General features: G+C 45.6%; 1 protein-coding gene across 1 annotated transcript in view; it reads left to right on the top strand.

The window, feature by feature from the left end:
• Positions 1–23,518, top strand: part of lekr1 (leucine, glutamate and lysine rich 1) — a 124,810-nt gene that overhangs the window by 28,849 nt on the left and 72,443 nt on the right. The window contains exon 4 of the mRNA XM_051657077.1: positions 7,528–7,609. Within this exon, the coding sequence (XP_051513037.1) occupies positions 7,528–7,609 (82 nt within the window). The remainder of the gene's footprint in view (positions 1–7,527; positions 7,610–23,518) is intronic.

Here is a 23,518-nt window from a genome sequence, read left to right as displayed (position 1 = left end):
TGAATCGCGAAGCTGAGTCAGACGGTCCAGGTCAGCCATCGCGACAGGTTGGAAAGCGCAAGCCATGCGCCCAAACTCCAGTTGAGGGGGACCAAGGGAATGATCACGTCGAACATACTGGTGGGTGGGGCCTCGTGGCGGGGCGGAGCTCTAGGTGCCACATCGATGGGACTCAAGCCCCATGGCCGTGCTGAGTCTTGGGACATCGAAGTACTTACCTGGCTCCTGCTGCCCACCATAAGATTGGCCAAGGAGGGGGGAGGAGGAATCTCGTCTCTGTAGTCCACTGGAACCAATCCCATGCGGGCGTGTTTGTGTCACAGCTGGGCACACAGGGGTGGGGGGTCCACTACTGGAGTGCCATACCTGCCAAAATTGGACGGTGAATGGTGGTCGTGACGACGGCCGTGCACACAGGATATGTGACACAGGAGATGAGGGAACCATTCTTTTGTCAGGCTTTTGGGTGCCGCAGCCTCCTGGGCATGCGGCGACAAAAGATTCGTCTCCCGGCCCTCCACTGGGGGATGGAGTGGTCTGTCGACCAGCCCCAGAGAAGTGGGTCTCCTCGCCCCCGGGTCACCCATCTCGGGGGCGCTTCGAAGCCTTCCTCGGGTTCTTAGCGGCCGGCCGCGAGACGGGTGGCATCTGCTTCCTGTGGAGGGCTCCACGACGGAGCCGGGCCACAGGGGTGGGCTGCAGCGGAGCCGGTGTTGTTGCTGCAGGAGGACGCTCTTGGCGACGAGCAGACAGGGTGCGGGGTCTTAAGCTGCGCTGGGGCAGGATATGTTGTAAGGCCTCTGTCTGCTTCTTCACCGCCGAGAACTGCTGGGCAAAGTCCTCGATGGCGTCGCCAAACAGGTCTACCTGGGAAATGGGGGCGTCAAGGAACTATGCCTTGTCCGCCTCTCCCATCTCGACCAAGTTGAGCCAAAGGTGGTGCTCCTGGACCACCAGGGTGGACATCGCCTGCCCAAGAGACTGCGCCGTGACCTTCATCGCCCGGAGAGCGAGGTCGGTCGCTGAGCGCAGTTCCTGCATCAATCCCGGGTCAGAACTACCCTCGTGCAGTTCTTTTAGCGCCTTGGCTTGGTGTACTTGCAGGAGAGCCATGGCATGCAGGGCAGAGGCAGCTTGTCTAGCGGCACCGCAGGCCACAGCCATCAGGGACGACGTAAACCTACAGGCCCTGGATGGGAGGTTTAGGCGCCCGCACCCGGTGGTGGCGCTCTGCGGACACAAGTGCACCGCGAGCGCCTTATCCACCTGGGGGATCACCGAAAACACCCTGGCTGCTCCACCATCGAGGGTAGTGAGAGCGGGGGAGCTGAAATACCGGGACCGGGCAGTAAAAAGTGCCTCCCACGATCTTGTCAGCTCCTCATGCACTTCTGGGAAGAAAGGAACGGAGGCGGGGTGTGGCCATGGGCGGCACCTGAGCCCAGGAACAAATCGTCGAGCCGTGAGGGTTCAGGGGAGAGTGGAGGGTTCCACTCTAGCCTGACGCTCGCGGCCGCCCGGGAAAGCATGTCCGTCATTTCTGCGTTGGCGTGAGACTGGCCGACCGTTCCCGAAGGAGGAAGCCCAGCCAAAGCCTCTGATGCTGCGCTCGATATTCATCGTCACCAACCAGGAATAACACACAAACAGAAAGTCATCTTTAAAAAGACGTTCCGTGTGTGTGCCACTCTTTTTGTGAATGAAAATATACTCTTTTAGAATATACTCTCTTATTTTCACTCTGCCGAAGTGCCCAGGGGCGTTCTCTGCACTCCACAGGTGCAGAGGGTGAGAAGCTGCTGAAATGCGCTGTAAATCCAGCAGTTTTGAGGTGCGTCTTTGGAGGGAATTTAATTCAGTGCACTGAATACAACCGCTCGGCTCCGAAGAGAAAATCTGAATGAGTGGTTGCATACCAGCTCCTTTAATACCCATATGTCCGGGGGAGTGGCATGCAAATTCCACTCACCAATTCTCATTGGCCTTTTTTCAAAAAAGCAGAAGTGTTTGGGGCTCCCAAGAGTGACCCCTAGTGTCACTACATCGACACAACGTCGAGTGAGTGACAGATAGGGAATCGAGTATTCCAGAGAGCCATGTAATAAAACAGCTTGATCTCATAAATAGGCTATATATAGTTATTTGTACGTTAATATTTGTAACATTTAAACGTAAATGTTTGTACATTTGGATAGATACTAAAATGTACAATAAGGATGTTTGAAAGCATCTAAAACATAAAATGTTTAATGTATTTACAGCTTTACAAACTTTAAATATTGATGAATCCATTACAAATGTATTTGAATACACGGATCGATTATAAATAATTTGTACATTTTTTACAGATATTTTAGATCCCTTAACCTGACCCCATCCTCTATATAAAAAACATGTAACAATGCAATGTATTCATTTATATATATTTTACAGCCGCTAATCCCACACCTCCTCCTAAACCTAACCATAACCATTTATTAAGCATATAAAACATGTAACAAGCAGATACATTTTATCACATAATATTCAAAATTCAAAAAATTTACTGCAAAATTCAGTACAAAAGTAGTCCAAAGGGCGATGCGCTGCATCCGATACGCTCCCTGATAGGTGTGAGGTGGAGAGTAGAATTTAAATTATTAATCACTGTAAATCTCCTGATGCACTCCAGAACAGCGCAGTCATTTCTCATTCAGACATATACATTGCAGAATATGACATGTCGCAAACGGTCACGAGAGACTTGAGAGCCGTAAAACCGCTGGTCTCAATGCTTTTTGAGGTGCCAATTTTTGAAAATGAAACCAACCAACACGGCTGATGGAGGCGGAGATCGTTGAATAAAAGGTTTGAATTGTGTCTGTTCTTCACAGAAAGCAGTCTGAAGAACTGGATTGTTGCTAACAAATTTATGGATTAATTTTATAATTGTTTTATGGTGCTTTTTGTGGTTTCTTTTTTTTTTCTTTTTTTTCCTTTTTTTTTTTTTTGTTGCATATTTTGAAAACTCTATTTGTGTCCCATGGCAAACAAAAATAAAATTAAATGCTTAATAAATGATTACATCAAATGAGTTTTATTCATTTTAACATTTTTAAGTTTAATCTTGGTTAAAGTCATGTAATCCTTTAAAACATTGTATAGGGCAGCAGAAATCACACAGAACTGAATGAAACCATTAAAATGTCATATTATAATGTCAACTGCAATAAATAAATGTGATGGCATTTAACTAATCTCATTAATTTTAAATTAAATGTAATTAACTGATTAATTCTATGAATTATTCAATATTAATCAAGTCAAACAGTACACGTAAACATTTGTACTCTCTGTATGTGTTAATACGTAAAATGATGATGTTTAGATGCTGTCAGTATTGTACATTTCGGTGTCTATGCAAACATAAGAGAATGTACATTTGCTAGAACCAAACTTGATCCAAACTTTATGTAAGAATACATACGAATTCTCATGAGATCACGTTGAATAAACAGCAATAAGCCACAAGAAGCTGTGCATAACAATAATTATCGTCTGTAAAGAGTGCCTAAAACCCCCATACCCATGGTTAAATCTGCGATAACAGCACTATGATAAAAGACACCAAGAGTTATGAGTATTATTGATAATGATCCAAATAAACAACTCTTCTGCCAAGTAATATCCAGTAGTTCATTATCCTAATGGTAGGCTATGTGCGGTTGCCAATGTTAGGTACATTTTTGAAAGGCTTTGAACGAGGCTAATCTAATCAGAATTTAGTGTGGGAAATATTTGTCTTTATAAAGCACATTTTAAAGGTTATTTGCCAAAACATTATTAGAGTGCATTGAATTCTGAATTCATTATAATTCATATTGATTGATGGATATATTATATTATGGGTTTGCAAATCCTTTTTGGCCGAGGCAAAAACTATTTAAACTCTAAAAACTCTAAAGGCATAGACATTGTTATTACTGTATAAGATACTGAAAGTTTTACTGTTGATGATTGTATTCCTATCATCATCAATAGCATCCTATTATCACATTATAATAATATATTGCATATTTTCAAATATAATCATAGATAATGATACTGAAAGCTGTCATCATACAAAATGTCCTGGTTACTTTCTTAACCTCCATTCCCTGATGGAGGAAATGAGACGTTGTGTCGATGTAGTGACACTAGGGGTCGAGCCCCAAACACCTCTGATCTTTGAGAAAAGGCCAATGGGAATTGGTGAGTGGAATTTGCATGCCACTCCCCCAGACATACGGGTATAAAAGGAGCTGGCTCACAACCACTCATTCAGGTTTTGTGCTGAGGAGCCAAGACAGGGTCCTGGCCATTTAAGCAGGTAGTTCAGAGTTGTGGCAAGAGAGACACAATGTCTCATTCCCTCCATCAGGGAACAGAGGTTACGAAAGTAACCAGGTTGTTCCCTATCTGTCACTCACTCGATATTGTGTCGATGTAGTGACACTAGGGGTCCCTATACGAAATGCCACAACTAGCTGAACTGTGTTACATGGACTGGCGGTGCGAGACGGGCAAACCATTGCGTGCCTCGTAGCCAGCGCACCTGGCCATCATGTAACCTCCCCCAACGCTCCTATGAGCGTCGTACGGTCCCCCGCACCTCGGGGACAAGTCGACTGCCCAAAATGGGGACAGCTGCCCCAGCCGTGGCCTCTTCTCTTTTTTTTTCTCCCCAAAAAAGAAAGCTGGGGGCCATAAATGTCCGTGTTGGGGGGGTGTCCATTCCTAAGGGGAAGACACCGCGGAGACCACATCCTACCCGAAGGGGAGGCAATTGTGTGGAATATGTCACATGGTCATACCGAGTCTTGTCGGCAGTATCGCATGTGGAGACGTCCCCATGGTAGGTCCTACCCAGAGGGGATTGACCTCTACATACACAGCGACCAGGTGGCAGAGGGAAACTCTGCCCAAGGAATACGTGGGTTTACCAACAGGGAAACTGTCTTGCGGAAGATACATCACACGGGGTTACAAACAGGCAACCAGTGCATGTGGAGCACCTACCCCAGTACAGGGCCTAATAGCACACGTACTGGGCCAGCATCGAGTTTCGCCTGTTACAGGGCTAAGGAGGAAGGACATCCAGTGTCCATGACCTCGTGAACACGGCTGGGGGGTAACAAGCGCACGTCTCCCCTCCAGGAGGGGAAAGGCGCTATACGCAAGTGGTACACCCGGCCAGTTGTCCTGCCAACTTACCTGTTCGTACCTGACAACACGGGACGAACCAGCTCAACCCGGAGATTGAGGAACATTGCGAAGGTATTGGGTGTTGCCCAGCCCGCTGCTCTACCTATGTCTGCCAAAGAGGCGCCATTGGTCAGGGCCCAGGAGGCAGCCACACTCCTGGTGGAGTGTGCCCGAAGCCCCAAGGGGGGCGGCATGTCCAGGGCGTGGTATGCCAAAGCGATGGCGTCAACGACCCAGTGGGCGATCCTCTGTTTGGAGGCAGTGCTTCCATTCCACTGTCCTCCGAAGCAGACAGAGCTGCTCAGAGACTACCCTTATGCAGTTCTCTTAGCGCCTTGGCTTGGTACACCTGCAGGAGAGCCATGGCGTGCAGGGCGGAGGCGGCCTGTCCAGCGCCACCGTAGGCCTTAGTCGCCAGAGATGACGTAAACCATGGGTGCAGGTGCACCGCAACCACCTTATCCACCTGGGGAATCGGCACGTACCCCCTGGCAGCCCCACTGTCGAGGGTAGTGAGAGCGGAGGAGCTCAGAGACCGGGTCCGGGCAGTGAAAGGTGCCCACCACGACCTCGTAAGCTCCTCATGCACTTCTGGGAAGAAAGGGACCGGGGCGGGGTGCGGCCGTGAGCGGTGCTCCGAGCCCAGGTACCAGTCGTCAAGCCGCAAGGGTTCGGGGGGAGTGGAGGGTTCCACTTGCAGCCTCCCGGGCAAGAATGGCTGCCAGCTCCGCCTCGGGCTGTGACTGGGTGACCGTACACGAAGGTGGGAGTCCAGTCAAGTCCTCAGCATCAGACTGGACCAGCCCGCTCTCCGATGCTGTGATCGAGAGCTCATCCACTTCGCAAGCACCGAATGAGATCGCAAACTCGCGAGCCGGCGGTCTCATCCCAGAACTTGACCGGGGCAAATGAGCGTACTGGGGAATGGGAGGTCCATGGGGAGTTACCCGGTGGAGCGGCTCCCATTGGGGTCCCCAAATCACCCCCAGTGCTAACCAACGTGGCCTCAAACCCGTAGGTAGAAGGACCGAGGCGGGGAGCCACTGGGGTGACTTTCCCTCTAACGAAGGAAAGCCGCGACCGCAACGTTGTCATGGTCATGCTCTCGCAGTGAGAACATGACCCATCCACAAACGCTGTCTCCGCGTGGGCAGTGCCCAAGCATGTAAGACAGCAATCGTGGCCATCGGAAGTGGAGAGGTAACGACCGCAACCAGGAAATAAACACAGATGGAAAGGCATCTTTAAAAATATGCTCTCCGTCAGTGCCACTTTTTTAGTAAGGAAAATATACTCTTTTATCGCAAGAATATATACTTTGTCAAAGCACCCTGGGGTGTACTCTGCACTCCACCGGTGCACGAGGGGAGAAGCCGCTGTAATGCGTCATAAACTCCAACAGCTTTCTCAGAGATGAATGGAACGGCAGAGGGATTCAGCTCGCTGAACACAACCGCACGGCTCCAAAGAAAAAATCTGAATGAGTGGTTGCGAGCCAGCTCCTTTTATACCCGTATGTCCGGGGGAGTGGCATGCAAATTCCACTCGCCAGTTCCCATTGGCCTTTTCTCAAAGATCAGAGGTGTTTGGGGCTCCCAAGTGCGACCCCTAGTGTCACTACTTCAACACAACTTCGAGTGAGTGACAGATAGGGAACTACATGAATATGGTTTTGCATGCCCAAGATTTGTGGGTTAGATGGCCTGCGTGTATGGTGACTGTAATAGCACAACTCTAAATCTGTGGCTAGTCTGACTCTCACAGTTTCCTGTCTCCAGTTTAAATTCCTTGGCTCTTTCTGTGTCTCTCTGCCCCCTTCACTGATAATGAGAGCGGGGCCGAGTGAATACTTTCTCCTGAATACTGCATCGGATGTCACCGAGCTGAGATGATGAATGAGAATGCTTTCACTGGCCCGTGTTTGGGTGTAGAGTTCACCCTCAATTATGGCTGCTGGCAACCGATAGGCACCAGATTATGCTTCATTGCTTCATTGGAGATAAAAGCAGGGGAGGGAGAAAGAGGAAAAGAACAAGGAAAGAAAGAGAGAAAGAATTACATTTATTGGTGGAGGAGGAAACAGATGAATGGGGAAAAGAAAACCAGAGGAGCATTTGTGTGTGAGAGACAAAAGACAGCAAGTTTTTAGCTTAATCCATGAAGAAAGGTGAACATTTCTGTTTGCATGGGTTACCCAAACCATATCTTAGTCACCTGACCAGATGTTGATGTGATGTTGTTGATACCTTTCTAAGTTTTGACTTTCAAGGGTTTTTTTTTTCTTTGCTGTTGTTGTTCAAACAGGCCTAAAGGAAGAGATGAAGACTCTTAAAATAGATCTCCAGAAAAGCCTGCATGAAAGAGAGAATGTAAAGAAACTTCTAAAGTAAGTCATTTTTATGCCATTTTACACCTACAGTATGCACATACGTTGATTTCTAAGGCAGCATCCTAACTGAAATGATGCTTCATCAGTGACTATTTTGGAACACTCTTTATTGGCAGCAACTTCACTTGTGCGTGCCACAGAAATAGCACTCCACACAGCAGACTCATCTAACAGTTGATTCCAACAGAGTTTGAAGTTAGCATGTTGCAAAGCTAACAACACTATATTGTTAACAAGCAAAAAAAAAAAAAAAATTAACACACAGAAACTGGGTAAACAGTACATTTTCAAATATACTTAAGGATTTTTTTTATCAATTCTTTTCAGTGTTTAATGAAATTCAATACTATAAGTAGTGTACAGTGGGGCTAAAGGCACCCCTTGAGGAAAATGTGCCTTATATTTCTGGTCGCAAAGTGTATCAAGATTGAAAAAAAACATAATTTGTGTGAAAAGAAATAATAACGAAAGGTTGTTTTGTTTTTTTGTTTTTTGTTTTTAAGGAATGTTCTGTGTTCAATACAAGTTAAGCTCAATTGACAAATTGTGGTATAATGTTGATTATCACAAAAATTAATTTAGACTCATTCCTCCTTTTCTTTAAAAACTAAAATCAAGTTTACAGTGAGGCACTTACAATGGAAGTTAATGGGGGCCAGGTTTGAACATTAAAACTTTTACTTTTTCAAACGTATAGCCAAAAGACATAAACAGTATGCATGTAAACATGATTTTAATGTGATAAAATCACTTACAAACCTTTTCTGTGTAAAGTTATAGCCAATTTTATAACTTCATTACCATGATGATGTAATGTCAACAAACCCTAAAACCCTAAAACAACTGTAACAATGACAATTTAAACAACTTTACAGCTCAAATAATACACAAGTTTTAACACAAGAATTAATGTAAGTGCTTTTATAAAAGTATAAGCTTCACATTTCTCTTTAAACCCTCCAAATATTGGCCACATTCACTTTCATTGTCCCCATTCACTACCATTGTAAAAGCATCACTTTGATTTATTTATTTATTTTTTTTTTTTTTAAGAAAAAGAGGAACGATTAAATAAATACATTTTTGGTGTTAATCAACATTATGCCACAAATGCTGTTGATTGAGCTTAACTTATATTGAACCCAGAACATTCCTTTAAGGTTTGGGTCCTTGGGGGTTATGAGGTAAAGTGAAGATTCAGGGGAAATAGTTATAGGGCAAAATTCAACCTTTATTTTTGAGACAACATATCATGATAATGCTTATTTAAAAAAAACAATCACATTTGGTATTTCATAAACAATCTCTGTTGTGATTCAATCAGTCATGTTGTGAGCCCACTTTAAACATTCCTCATAACAAATCTATTCCCCCCACTTAAGAAAAACAAGTCGTCATTTTTTATTTGTATAGCACTTTTCACAACAGACATAATTTCAAAGCAGCTTTACAGGAAATTATGCTATAACAGGAAAAAAAAGCTGTAATGCTTTTTTTTTTTTTTTTTACAAACAAAATGTTTTATGGGGGCCTTAAGCCCCAGCAACAAGTGGGCTTTTTACTCCCAATACTATCCTATCACTTATTGATTTTGAATTTGGCCCAAACAAGATATATTAGGGACTGTTCAAACCAAACACATCCTTGCGCTAAAAAAGTCTAGAAGCAGTGCAACGAATACAACAGAATGCAGGTGTCTCGAAATGCTATTTTAAAGGTTAAAGTTATTTTTAACTTGACATGAAGTCTAAAAATTTGCAACACTCCTGTACAAGATGCTAAAAAAAGTGAGTTAAGCTGCAATGGTCAAAGATGACAGTCTAGTGCATGTTTACATAGAAAAACAATTTTAATAAACATGTTTGGTGTAAACGGTCCTTTTGGAACAGCCTATAATGCCTTAAAATGCAGACTAGGCAGCTCACTTGGTTTTAGAACAGAGCCTTAGACTGTGGTGTTTATTTATAGACAAGCACACACATTAATCTAAAATTTATTTTGATGGCTGCCACTCTAATTTACAATCCAGGTGCAGTATTCTGACCTAGTATTTCATCCATATTTATCCAGAATTCATACTGGAATTCAACGTTCTAATTATGAATACTTTAATTCCTCTTTTTTGTACACTATATCCCAACATCTAAGCACAGCTCCTTTTACAGCTCAGTATAACATCATTATCTATGAAAACCCACTCCATTTTAGCATGATTTAAAGTGTGATGGGGAGAGAGCAGCATTTTGTTCAGATGATATTATTGCTCAGTTGGGTAAAAGCCATCCATCTTATTCTCTGACTGAGAGAAACTGTTATGTCTTTCATTTGCATGCCAATGTGGTGCCTTCCACACCACACAGGAATATATATTCAACCAAAATGATGAGGATATCTTTCTTGCATGAAACAACATATCTGCTCATGAAAGGAGTTTTTTTTTCTTCTTTTTTTTCTGGAAAACATGATGTGCTGAAGGAGCAAAGACTTGCGAGCTCTGTGACCTGGCAGAGCATGGGGAGGAAACATCTCTGTCAAGTGTCAGGTGTTGCTTATAACTACATACCCTATCCTTCTCTGTGATTCATTACATTACATACACTGACTCACCATTGGCTCAGACCACTTTTAAAATCCATCACAAGTTGTGGGTAACTTCTGTTTTTTCCATTTTTCACCCTTGTGAGCCTACATGAACACTTTATTGCAGGGCTCGACAATGAGAATTTTATTCTGCAGGTCCATTTGAGCCAGTAGTATAGATTTTTGCTTTTCCTACAAACATTTTATATATATATATATTTTATATATCAAAAATTGGTTTTTAATTTGAGTATTATCTGGAAATTACATTGCTTATATTATATGAAAGATACATCACAATGTCTTAAACACACTTATGATGAAAACCTAAATGTTTACATTTTCAAGGCAACAGATTTAAATTTAGTGACAATGCAGAAATGGTCTGATTGGGACAGTGACAGTTCCATTAACTTGTCCAAACCTCTCTCACACTGGCACTGGTCTATCAATCCTTCCTTATTGTTGAGCCATTAATGTATATCAGTTCTCTCTTTGTCTCTCTATGAGAGCTGTCAGGACTCTTTGTGGCATGGCAGGACAGTGTATGTGATGTGACAGCGGGAGAGCTGTGCTATCTGTCAGGACCACTCTTTCACTGACAGCTGTGTGTGTGTGCGTGACGCTTGCCTGTGAACTCTTCCTGCCATTTGTGCTAATGTACTTTGGTAGGTTGATAAACCCACAGGCCTCTTCCTCTCTACTTGTCTGTAAAAATACAGCTGGATGGAAGTGTATGAAGTATTAATGGTAATGAATAATCAATGATCGATTGTTTATTGTTAATAGTTTGATCGATTAAGCTTATCGATCTCTGATTAATCAATTTCAGCACAAATTTGTTCAGTAATTTTGCCAGCAGATGGAGAGAAGACTGTCTATACAGTCATCCACCACTCGAAGGCACACAGCCACTTGCACACCGCATGTCACATCCTGTCAGCAACAAAATGAAAAACACAGCTTGTTATCATGGAGCATTTCTCTGTAGATGAACATTACATTTACTGCATAAAGCGTGATAGTGTGATAAAGTACAACATGACAACAAGCATTGTTGATTAGCAGGTCTCCCTGTATCATTCACACCGACAATCATGTCAGTTCTCGCCGAGAGAGCATGTACATTCACCTGAAATCTGCAGCCTGATCTCATTAAATTTACATGACCATGGCAACCTGTAGTTTCCCAGTGAAATGTCCAGCAGGGGGTTGAAATGGGTTGAAAATCAATTGAAATGATGTAATCAGGCGAGGTTTTAAGGAGAACTTTAGATGGATTTTTTAATGATTAAAACTCTCCCCAAGGGGCCTAGGGAGCTCAGTGAGTAAAGATGCTGACTACCACCCCTGGAGTTCACGAGTTCGAATCCCAGGGCATGCTGAGTGACTCCAGCCAGGTCTCCTAAGCAACCAAATTGGCCCAGTTGCTAGGGAGGGTAGAGTCACATGAGGTAACCTCCTCGTGATCGCTATAATGTGGTTTGCTCTCGGTGGGGCGCGTGGTGAGTTGTGCACCTGTATGTCTCCTCGGTAACGCGCTCAACAAGCCACGTGATAAGATGTGCGGGACTCCCCGAAGCAGTGAGGTCATTCAGCTGCTCCATCATGATGAAGCAGCTCCCTCATAATAATACATTACATAGTGGATGCAAACGCGCAACAATTCATATTTTCTTAAGTCGAATTTTTAGAAATGCACTTAAAAATGCTAAATATTTAGATGGAAACCCAGCTAGTGTCGTTTCATGTGTCAGCTTGCATTCTTGGCTGGTCTTGCACCACGGCCTCCATCCAACGCTCTATGAGGTGAACTACTATGTAAGCTAGCCACTTTGTAATAAGTGTGTTAATGTAGGTGGGTCTGTAATTCAAGCGTTAAAATGTATTGTTTTTCATATGATGCGTTAAAGTAAAATTGGGTCGATATCATAAAATACAGTAGCAGGGTGTGAGTAATAGAGTGAAAAATAAGTGTTTATAAAGTCATAATCAGCCATTGTAGTCCTAATTTGTGTGAAAGTGAATAAAACACACAGTTGTTGTAGCACCTCTAGCGTTTATTTCACCTAGAAACTGCAATGCATTGTACCTGGGTAGCTCAGTGGTAAAAGATGCTGGCTACCACCCCTGGAGTTCACTAGTTTGCTAGTTTGAATCCCAGGGTGTGCTGAGTGACTCCATCCAGGTCTCCTAAGCAATCAAATTGGCCCAGTTGCTAGGGAGGGTAGAGTCACATGGGGTAACCTCCTCGTGGTCGCTATAATGTGGTTCGTTCTCGGTGGGGCGCATGGTGAGTTGAGTGTGGATGCCACGGTGGATGGAGTGAAGCCTCCACATGCGCTATGTCTCCAATGCGACGCGCTCAACAAGCCACGTGATAAGATGCGCTGGTTGATGGTCTCAGATGCGGAGGCAGCTGGGATTCATCCTCCACCACCCGGATTGAAGCGAATCACTACGCAACCACAAGGACTTAAAAGCACATTGGGAATTGGGCATTCCAAATTGGGAGAAAAAAAATATAAACAATTTAAATAAAAATGTATATAGAATCAAATTTTTACTACGAGACCAGGTTGCAGCTCTCACCGTCACCAGTGTAGAGGTATGTTATTAAATGTATTCACACAGCATATTATTATTTGACTAAATTTCAAATAAAAAAAAGTAAATAAAAAATATCCCACGATCGACAATGTGAAGTTTAATTAACTTGAATCTGTATCTTCTATACAAGTTATTATCAGCAGTAATACATTAACAGTAAATCCATGAATGTATTAAAAATATACTGAACTGAAAATACTGTATATTAAGAGGAAATACCAATACTTGCATTTTTTAAGTGTATTTATTTTAATGATATTTAACATGCACATACTTACTTCGGTGGCTGTTTCATGTTTCCATGTTTCCTTCTACAGTAAGGAAATTTTCTCCAAAGTTTTCAAGTTTGCATTAGAATGGTTGGTCAGCCAAAAATCAAACTTTGTATGAATAAAGCTTTGTTTGAAAAACCAAAATTCTGCATCTTATTTTTTTATTAAATTTTTTACGTTTCAAGCTGTTCACCACATACAGCTTATAACAGTTATTGTTAATAATTAAAATTCATTAACATTAACAATTGTCGATTAAAAACATGTATTTAAATGTCCGTCCCTAGTATGGAGAGTACCTTGATTAAAACAACTAATTACCTAAGCATCTCTATATGTGTGTGCTGCATTCAATATCTAACAAAGGGTTACACAGACTAGTCAAGTTGTCTATTAGTTTTGCCACTAGTTGAAGTGGGTCGACTAGTCATAGATTACATGACTTAAAGTGTTGTTCCAAGTCCAAATGACTTTCTTCTGTGAAACATAAAACTGGATGTAAGTAAGAATGGAATTCTCAGTCACCATACACTGTTTTTTGATACAATGAATGTGAATACAGTGAATTTGATACAGAGAATGTTGACTGAGGCTGTCAGTCCCTCACATTCTTCCTAACATATTTTGTGTTCATGGAAGAAAGTAAGTCAGCCAGAAGTAAGCCAGCATTGTGGCAGGAGGGACACAACGTCTTGTTCCCTCCATCAGGGAACGGAGGTTATGCAAGTAACCAGGACATTCCCTACCTGTCACTCACTCGATGTTGTGTCGATGTAGTGACACTAGGGGTCCCTATACGAAATGCCACAACTGGCTGAACTGTGTTACGTAAAATGGCGGTGTGTGATGGGCAGACCACTGTGTGCCTCGTAGCCAGTGCACCAGGCTGACACGTAACCTCCCCCAATGCTGTTATGAGTGTCGAACGGCCCTTCAGGGACAAGTCGACTGCCCAAAAGATAGGGACAGGCTAGCCCAGTTGTGGCCTCTTATCCTCTCTTTTTTTCCTCTCCCCAAAAAAAAGAGTTAACCAACTGGGGCCACCAGGTCTACGTCGGTGGGGTGTCCCTCCCAAGGGGAAGCCACCGCGGAGACCACACCCCACCCAGATGGGGGTGGGGGGGTATTTGAGTGGAAATATGTCACATGGTCTTGCCGAGCTTTGTCAGAAGTATGTCATGTGGAGAAGTCCCATGGTAGGTCCTACCCTATGGGGGAGGAGTTTCTACAAACATGGTGACTGGGGCAGAGGGGCTTCTGCCCAAGGAAGACGCAGTTTACCAACAGGGAAACAAATTAGCGGAAGTTATATGTCGCATGGGGTTACCTATGGGGAACCAACACATGCGGAGCACCTACCCCAGTACAGGGCTTAGTTAGCACATGTACTGAGCTGGCAGTGAGATTCTCCACAAACACGTCTGCCACAGGGCTCGGAGGAAATCATCCAGGGAACACAGTTTGTGAACACTACTGGGAATCAACAGTGCACGTCTTCAGCTCAGGGGAGGTGAACGGTGCTATGCACAAGCGATACACCCGGCCAGCTGTCCCGGGCTTACCTGCTTGTGCCTGCCACTACATGGGACAAAACCGGTTCCACCCGGCGATTGTAGAATCTTGCAAAGGTGTTGGGTGTTGCCCAGCCCGCTGCTCTGCAAATGTCTGTTAGAGAGGCGCCACTGGTCAAGGCCCAGGAGGCTGCCACACTCCTGGTAGAATGGGCTTGTAGCCCTGCTGGGGGCGGCACGTCCTGGGCGTGATATGCCATTGTTGTGGTGTCAATGTCCCAGTGGGCGATCCCCTGCTTAGAGACAGCGCTTCCATTCCATTGTCCACCAAAGCAGACAAAGAGCTGCTCAGAGACTCTAAAGCTCTGCGTGCGATCCAAATAGATGCGTAAAGCACGCACCGGACACAGCAACGTCAGGGCTGAGTCTGCCTCCTCCTGGGGCAGCATTTGCAGGTTCACCAACTGATCCCTAAAAGGGGTCGTGGGAACCTTGGGCACATAGCCCGGTCGGGGTCTCACGTAAGGGTAGTCCGGACCGAAATCCAGGCACGTTTCACAGACAGAGAACGCTTGCAGGTCTCCTACCCTCTTGATGGAAGTGAGCGCAGTCAGGAGGGCAGTCTTTAAGAGAATGCCTTAAGCTCAGCTGACTGCAGGGGCTCAAAGGGGGCTCTCCATAGACCCTGAAGAACTACAGAGAGGTCCCATGAGAGAATGAGGCACGGTCTGAAGGGATTCAACCTCCTGGCGCCTCTCAGGAACCTGATGATCAGGTCGTGCTTCCCTAAGGACTTACCGTCCACTGTGTCGTGGTGTGCTGCTATAGCGGCTACATACACCTTCAAGGTGGAGGGGGACAGCTGCCCTTCTAACCTCTCCAGCAGGAAGGAAAGCACCGATCCAACTGTGTATCTCTGGGGGTCTTCGCGTCGGGAAGAACACCACTTAGCGAACAGACGCCACTTAAAGGCATACAGGAGCCTCATAGAGGGGGCCCTAGCCTGAGTGATCGTGTCTACCACAGTGGGTGGTAGGACACTTAAGTCTTCCGCATCCCGTCCAGGGGCCAGACATGGAGATTCCAGAGGTCTGGTCGCGGGTGCCAGATGGTGCCCCGTTCCTGAAAAAGAAGGTCCTTCCTCAGGGGAATTCGCTGGGGGGGCTGTCGCGAGGAGCATGAGGTCCGAGAACCACGTCTGGGTGGGCCAGTAGGGTGCTACCAGGATGACCTGCTCCTTGTCCTCCCTGACCTTGCACAGGGTCTGTGCAAGTAGGCTCACTGGGTGAAACGCATATTTGCGTAGTCCAGGGGGCCGGCTGTGTGCCAGCGCATCTATACCAAGAGGTGCCTCAGTCAGGGCATACCAGAGCGGGAAGAGGGAGGATTCTTGGGAAGCAAACATGTCTACCTGTGCCTGCCCGAATTGACTCCAAATCAGCTGGACCACCTGAGGGTGGAGTCTCCACTCTCCCCTGAGGGTAACCTGCCATGACAACGTGTCTGCTGCAGTGTTGAGGTCGCCCGGGATGTGAGTGGCTCGCAGCGACTTGAGGTGCTGCTGACTCCAGAGGAGGAGACAGCGGGCAAGTTGTGACATACAACAGGAGCGTAAACCGCCTTGACGGTTGATATATGCTACCGCTACCGTGTTGTCTATCCGAACCAACACATCCTTGCCCTGGATCAACGGCCGAAACCTCCGCAGGGCGAGCAGAATTGCCAGCAACTCTAGGTAGTTGATGTGCTAATGTAGCCGCAGGCCCATCTAGGAGCCAGTGGCTGCATGCCCATTGCATACAGCGCCCCAGCCCGTTTTGGAGGCGTCTGTCGTAAACCATGACGCACCTGGAGACCTGCTCTAGGGGAACGCCTGCCCGTAGAAATATGAGGTTGGTCCAAGGGCTGAAAAGGCTGTGACAGACTGGCGTGATGTCCACACGATGTGTCCCGCAGCGCCATGCCCATCTCGGGACTCAAGTCTGAAGCCAGTGCTGAAGCGGTCTCATATGCATCAACCCGAGCGGAGTGGCCACCGCTGAGGATGCCATATGCCCCAGGAGCCTCTGAAACATTTTCAGTGGAATCGCTGTCTTCTGTCTGATCACCTTCAAACAGGTCAGCACCGACTGTCATAGAGACTGAGTCTAACTCCATGCAGAGAAAAGAGATGCTCTGAACCGGGGAGAGCTTGCTCTTTTCCCAGTTGACCCGAAGCCCCAGTCAGCTGAGGTGACAAAGCACGAGGTCCCTGTGTGCGCATAGCAACTCTCGAGAGTGAGCTAAGATCAGCCAGTCATCGAGATAGTTGAGAATACGGATGCCCACTTCCCTTAATGGGGCAAGGGCTGCCTCTGCGACCTTCGTGAAGATGCGAGGGGACAAGGACAGGCGGAAGGGGAGGACCTTGTACTGGTACGCCTGGCCCTCGAAGGCAAACCGCAGGAAGGGTCTGTGTCAAGGTAGGACCGAGACGTGGAAGTACGCATCCTTCAGGTCTACCCCCGCGAACCAATCTTGATGCCGGACGCATGCCAGAATGTGTTTCTGCATTAGCATCTTGAACGAGAGTCTGTGTAAGGCCCGGTTCAGAACTCGCAGGTCCAAGATTGGCCGTAACCCACCGCCTTTCTTTGGTACGATGATGTAAGGCTGTAGAACCCTTTCCCCATCTCGGCTGGAGGGACAGACTCTATCGCGCCCTTGTGTAGGAGGGTCGTGATCTCCGCACACAGGGTGGCAGCGTTCTGGCGAACTGAATCGTGTAGCCGAGTCGGATGGTCCTGGCCAGCCACCGCAACGGGTTGGAAAGCATTAGTCACGCATCCAAGCTCCGTGCGAGGGGCACTAAGGGGACCTGGGGGTGGGGCCTCGCGGCGGGGGGAGCAGGCAACGCCACGTCAAGGAGCGTTGCTTCGACCCGAGGCGGCTGCGTTGAGGGGACCTCAAAGCACTTACCTTGCTCTAGGTAGCAACTGAGGAGGAGGGCCTCTTGGGCCATCCTCGAGACTCGTCACAACCGGCTGTCCATAGGTGTGACGCGGCCGGGCGCGCGAAGGCGGGATGGCCGTGTTTGCGGGGCCCTGGCTGCGAATGCTCGGTGTCTGGCGGCTGTGACAATGGCGGCCGTGAACACCAATTATGTGACCCAAGGAGTGAGGAAACTGCTCTTTATTTGACAATTTGGGTACCGCAGCCCGTTCAGGGTGCGGTGAACAAAAAAGAAAAGGAACAAAGGATTTGCCTCCCTGCCCTCCAGCAGGGAATGAAGTGGTCTGGATACCAGCTCCGTAGCAGACGTATCGCTCTCTGGGTCGTCTGTCTCAGGGGCGCTTAGGAGCCTTCCGGGTCCTCGTGCCAGCACGAGAGACAGGGGGCGTCAGCTTCCTGCTGGGGGCTCTACGCTGGGGCCGAGAACTAGGCTCGGGCTGAGGCAGAGCCGCCTAGGCTTTCGCCGCCACAGGGGGGCGCCCTCGGCAAGCAGAGGGGGTGCGGGATCTTGAGCCGCGCCGGGGCAAGATGTGCTGGATGGCCTCCGTCTGCTTCTTCACCGCAGAGAACTGCTGGGCGACGTCCTCAACAGTGTCGCCGAAAAGTCCAATCTGGGAGATGGGTGTGTTGAGAAAGCGTGCTTTGTCTGCGTCCCTCATCTCGACCAGATTCAGCCACAGGTGGCGCACCTGGACCACCAAGGTGGACATCGCCTGCCCGAGTGCTCGCGCCGTGACCTTCATCACCCGGAGGGCAGCACATCAGGATCAGGACTACCCATGTACAGTTCTTTTAGTGCCTTGGCCTGGTGTACCTGCAGGAGGGCCATGGCATGCAGGGAGGAGGTGGCCTGTCCAGCAGCATTGTAGGCTTTGGCCGCCAGAGACGATGTAGTCCTACAGGCTCTGGAGGGGAGCGCCGGACGATCCCGCCAGGTGGCGGCGTTTTTGCGGGCACAGGTGCATCGCAACTGCCTGATCCACCTGACAAACCTGACAAACCCAGCGAAAGGTGCCCTCCACGACCTCGTGAGTTCATCATGCATCTCCGGGAAGAAAGGATCCGGGGGTGCGTGGCCTTGAGCGGCGCCCCGAACCCAGGAACCAATCATCAAGCTGCGAGGGCTCAGGGGAGGCTGGAGGGTTCCAGTCCAACCCGATACTCACGGTGGCCTTGGCAAGCATGGTGGTCAGCTCTGCGTCAGCCTCAGACTGGCCGGGCAGACCCGAAGGTGGCAGCCCAGTCGAGTCCTTGGCATCCGACATCGCCAGTGTGCTCTCCGATGCAGCAATCTAAGACTCATCCTGCTCGCGGGCCCCGATAGAGACGTCAAGCCGGCCATGAGGCGGGCTGGTCTAATTTTGGAACCGGACAGGAGCAAACGAGCGTGCTGGGGAACGAGAGGTCCGTGGGGAATTACCCGGCGGTAGAAGGCACAGCGCATATCACACCCGTGGGTAGAAGGCACAGCGCAGGGGGCGGCTAGAGTGGCTTTCCCTCGGAAGAAGGAAATCCACGACCGAAACGTTGCCATGGTCATATCCTTGCAATGAGAACATGAACAATCCACAAATGCTGCCTCAGTGTGATCGCTGCCCAGACACGTGAGGCAGCGCCCGTGGCCGTCGGAGGTGGAGAGATAACGACCACATCTAGGAATCACACAAAGACGGAAAAGCATCTTTAAAAAGACGCATCTTTAAAAAGACGTTCAACGTCGATGTTTGTGCTCCAGTAGAGAAAATATACCCTTTAGCAGGAATATACACTCTTTTAGCGCTGTCAAAGCGCCCAGGGGCAAAATCTGCACTCGTCGTGCAGAAGGAGAGAAAGCCACTGGAAATGCATCGTATATTCAACAGCATACGCTTCTTAAGAGGTGAATGGAACAGCAGTAGTATTAGGCTCGCTGATAGTACAACCGCTCAGCTCCGAAGAAAAAATCTGAATGAATCCTGCATTCCAGCTCCCTTTTATACCCGTATGTCTGGGGGAGTGCAAATTCCACTCGCCAATTCTCATTGGCCTTTGCTTAAAGATCTAAGGTGATCGGGGCTCTCAAGAGCGACCCCAAGTGTCACTACATTGACACAGCATCAAGTGATGACAGAAGGGGAACAAGTTTTACTGTGGCAATGATTAAAATTATTTTTATTTTTTAAATGTTATGAGGAAAAGGTGAATGGTGCTTGCCCTTGCACAAGTTGCCTTCAAGATGCTTGAGTGTTGTGGGTGCTTGGTGGTTACTTATTGGCCCAAGTCAAAAGTTCTTCTTCGTTCTTTGCTCAGAACCAAAAAGAAGTTGGAAAAAGCTGAGTAACGGTATACTGTACTATTTGCGAACATTCAGACGCCGGCCACGCTGCTGTCAGAAGTGTTTAGAGGAGCGTTTAAATTCAAGGACGCATAAGACTACGTGTAAAATATCAACTAATATGACATTAAAATGTGTTATCAGTGACTATATGCCTCATTCTATAGAAAGAATTCACATGAGATCAGTAAAAGATGCTGTTTAAACTACTCGATAATTTTAAGTAATATATAGATGCAGTATATTATGTGTAATTTGTCATGTTTAAATTCTGCATTCATGGCACTATTGTGCTAAAATGCTATACGCGACCAGAATATGCGCCGGTAACCCTCTGTTATTGTATTTTATGATGACTTTGATACTTCTGCAAAGAAAGGTGTATAACAGGGTGTCAGACAGGTGTAAATGAGCACAATACAGACAAAAGAATCATGATTATTTAGAGACATATCTTTAATGTGAATGTGTGACTGGCTTTCGACTGCAGCAAATCAAACAACAAAGTGAATGGGGCACTTAAGAGTATTTGAGTAGATTTGGTTCCTTTTGTAGACTAATTAAAAGAAAACAATCACACGACATGGTCTTCGAAAATGCTTCAACACAAATGATCGTACAGTTGTAGGTATGTTTTCACCAGCTTCTGCACACCGGTGTGGTGTGTTCATGTTGACTGATCTTAATGACAGAAGAACGGAAGTAGGTGGAGCTCCAGGTCACAAATGACGTGGACTAATGGCAGTGTTTAGTGGCATGTGTTTAGCAGCTGGTACAAAGTTTTCCTGAAAGTTTGCGCTAGCGAGCTGTTACGAACCCCAGAAACGATCTCAAAAACACTTTAGTGTTGGCCAGTTTTTGTTCAAAATGACGTAACACCCATTGGTTCTTTGATTTCTTATGAAGTATACCAGGGCCTTTAGTCTCTATATTCTGGTCCCTAGAAATGGCTCGGGTCTTTCCTTCAAAGTCTTTTTTTTGTAGTGCAAACGCGCATCCGTTTTTTTGTACCTTCTAATTTTACTTTTTTGCGCTTTATTATAATGCAGTAATACATTGATGCCATGACTGATATACTGTATGTTGTCATGAAATCAGAAACACTCCCATCAAAATGCCAACCACAAGTGGTCAAAAGAGATGCATATTTCAACCAGGTGTAAGTGTTGATGTGCTTTGCCTGTCCACTTGTGATCAGATCGCCCAAAATGCATCTTAATACCAGGTGTAAACAGGGCCTAAGGAACAGTACAGATAATTAATTTCTTTCAAATCTGATCCATTCTTTGGCAGAAGCTAAAGGTCTGGTGATAATTTTAGACTTACAGACTGAGCTCTTGTTTTCAGGTCTACCTGACCTGACAGCCGTCAGAGTGCTGCATGTTTTCATCCCAATGGAGACACCCATCTTTAACATGTTAATCCCACAATCTCTCTGCCTTTTCTCTCCTCCTCACTGTTATCTCTAGTGTCACAGGGATCCAGAGTAAATAAAAGGTTATCTTAACCTGCTGTCAGATAGCAATGTGTCACAGTGCACTGCAAAACATTCAGACAAGCATAATAAACAAAGAAAGAAATTCAAACCTTCATCGGACTCATCAAACCTTTAAACACCATAACCTTTGCATTTGACAGATAACCAGGGGCCAGTTGCTTAAGTTACACCTTATGCCTAGTTGTTGTGTTAATGGACACTAAATTACACTACTAAATATTTGTGAGTTGCACCATTAAACTTGTTGAAACGTAACCCCCATATTTGAGCACATATTTTGCGTGACAGACCTTAATCAAATATAATGATGTTGACATTTACACTTGTTTTCTACTCATTTATTGTCATTATATATAATTATTTACATATTTAAATGTACTATTCATCATATTTCAGTATAATTTATGTGTCTTGTTTCCAGTTCTCAATGGAAATTTATTATGTTAAAAGTTATTATGTTTGACAATTATGTAAGGTAAAAGAAGTTTGAAACATCAAACGTAACGATAAAACTGAAATCCACAGATTGTCAACACTACTTCTTTTTCCAAATTTGAAGGTAAATGTTGTTTTACATAATTACTAGGTCTGGGTAAAAATTAATTAATCACAATCTTCATTTGAACAATACCAATATTGATTCTTAAAATGCCAAGATAGATCTTTTACTTTAAATGTGCTTTATTTTTTAATTTAAAGTTTGCTTCCATTTTGGTTGTGTTGAATATTATATCTGTTAAATTGAACTGCATAATTCGGGCCCTGTTGTTCATTTTTTAATTTAATATTTTCGTAATGTACCACGTTAGAAGGTTTCCTCTATAATTTACAGCTAAGGAAAAAAAAAATATTTCATATAATGCAAGTGAAATGGACTATCTATCACTGAAATATACCCAAATTAATATGAATCGAATCAAATTGTATTGAAATCAGAATTGAGAGTTGGTGAATCGGAGTCGAATCAGATCGGGACATATGCAGTATACCAGTGGCGCCCCGTGCATTTTAAGTCTAGGCCTTCATTGCGATTCATGCGAGTAAGAAAACACAGTTTCACAATGAATAAGACACAATGATACATTACATGGCAGTCAACTAGTAATACCAATTGACATTTTAAAAACACGTCCACGCACGAAAGCCAGAACCAAGGAGGTCTAATACCAAGAATAAGCTCTCTAATAATATTTGCACGATCATGCAGAACATCTCAGGTTTTTAAATCCATAAGGATCTCTTTCTCAATGGTGATTTCAAATTACGTACATCACTTAAAGCGTGATTGTGTCACTCAAGGCCAGCTAGAAGGCCTGGACTGGGACATATTCTAAAGACCACACCCACCAAGAACAAATGAATCAATCTGATTGGCTGATGAATCTGACACTGACTTTAGGTGCCTATTACTGCAGTGTTGAGGGATTCTGCAGAAACTCTGAAGGCCTGACGGGGTGGAGCTCCGACTCACGCGCTGTTTCGGTTAAGGGGCATGGCTTCGGGCATGCCATTTGTGATAAGTTGTCACACTTTGCTTGTAAGCATCGAGGAATAAATTCTGATTGGATAAACTTTTTGTTTTTTGCAATTCATTTGTAGATGAATTAGGAGTGGATAGCAATTAAAAAGAGTTGAAAATACATATGCAAAAAGGTCAATGAGAATGAAAGGATGAAAAAATATTTATTTATTAGGCATGTTACGCCAGCAGAGAAGGTTTTGCTGGCCCTAAGAAATTGCCACTGCAGTATACTCATTACTTTATGGAGAGCTGACAACCTACTAAGTCTTGCTTTAATTAAGAACAAATGGTACAACCAAATTAAGTTCAGAGATTGTTACAAACTATCTAGTAGTTACTTGTAGTTCCTGGTGCAGCTGGCCACAGCTCAGCTGCGAGACAACCTTCCTTCTCCTATGACTAGTGCTGTGGGAGCTGATGGGGAGTGTTGGAGTGAGAGGGTGAAAAATATTTCTGGGTGTGTGGGGTTGGTGGATGGGGGGATGTAGAATGCTTTACACTTGATAGCCAACACCCGTAGGGAATCTATACTCAACTGACTTTGAGAGAGAATTAGAGAAACGAGAGAGTCAGGGAATGAGAGAGAGATAGATAGAGAGAGAGAGAGA

This window comes from Myxocyprinus asiaticus, chromosome 26, assembly GCF_019703515.2.
Source record: "Myxocyprinus asiaticus isolate MX2 ecotype Aquarium Trade chromosome 26, UBuf_Myxa_2, whole genome shotgun sequence".
Taxonomy (NCBI): Eukaryota; Metazoa; Chordata; class Actinopteri; order Cypriniformes; family Catostomidae; genus Myxocyprinus; species Myxocyprinus asiaticus.
This window is presented reverse-complemented; position numbering and strand designations above follow the sequence as displayed.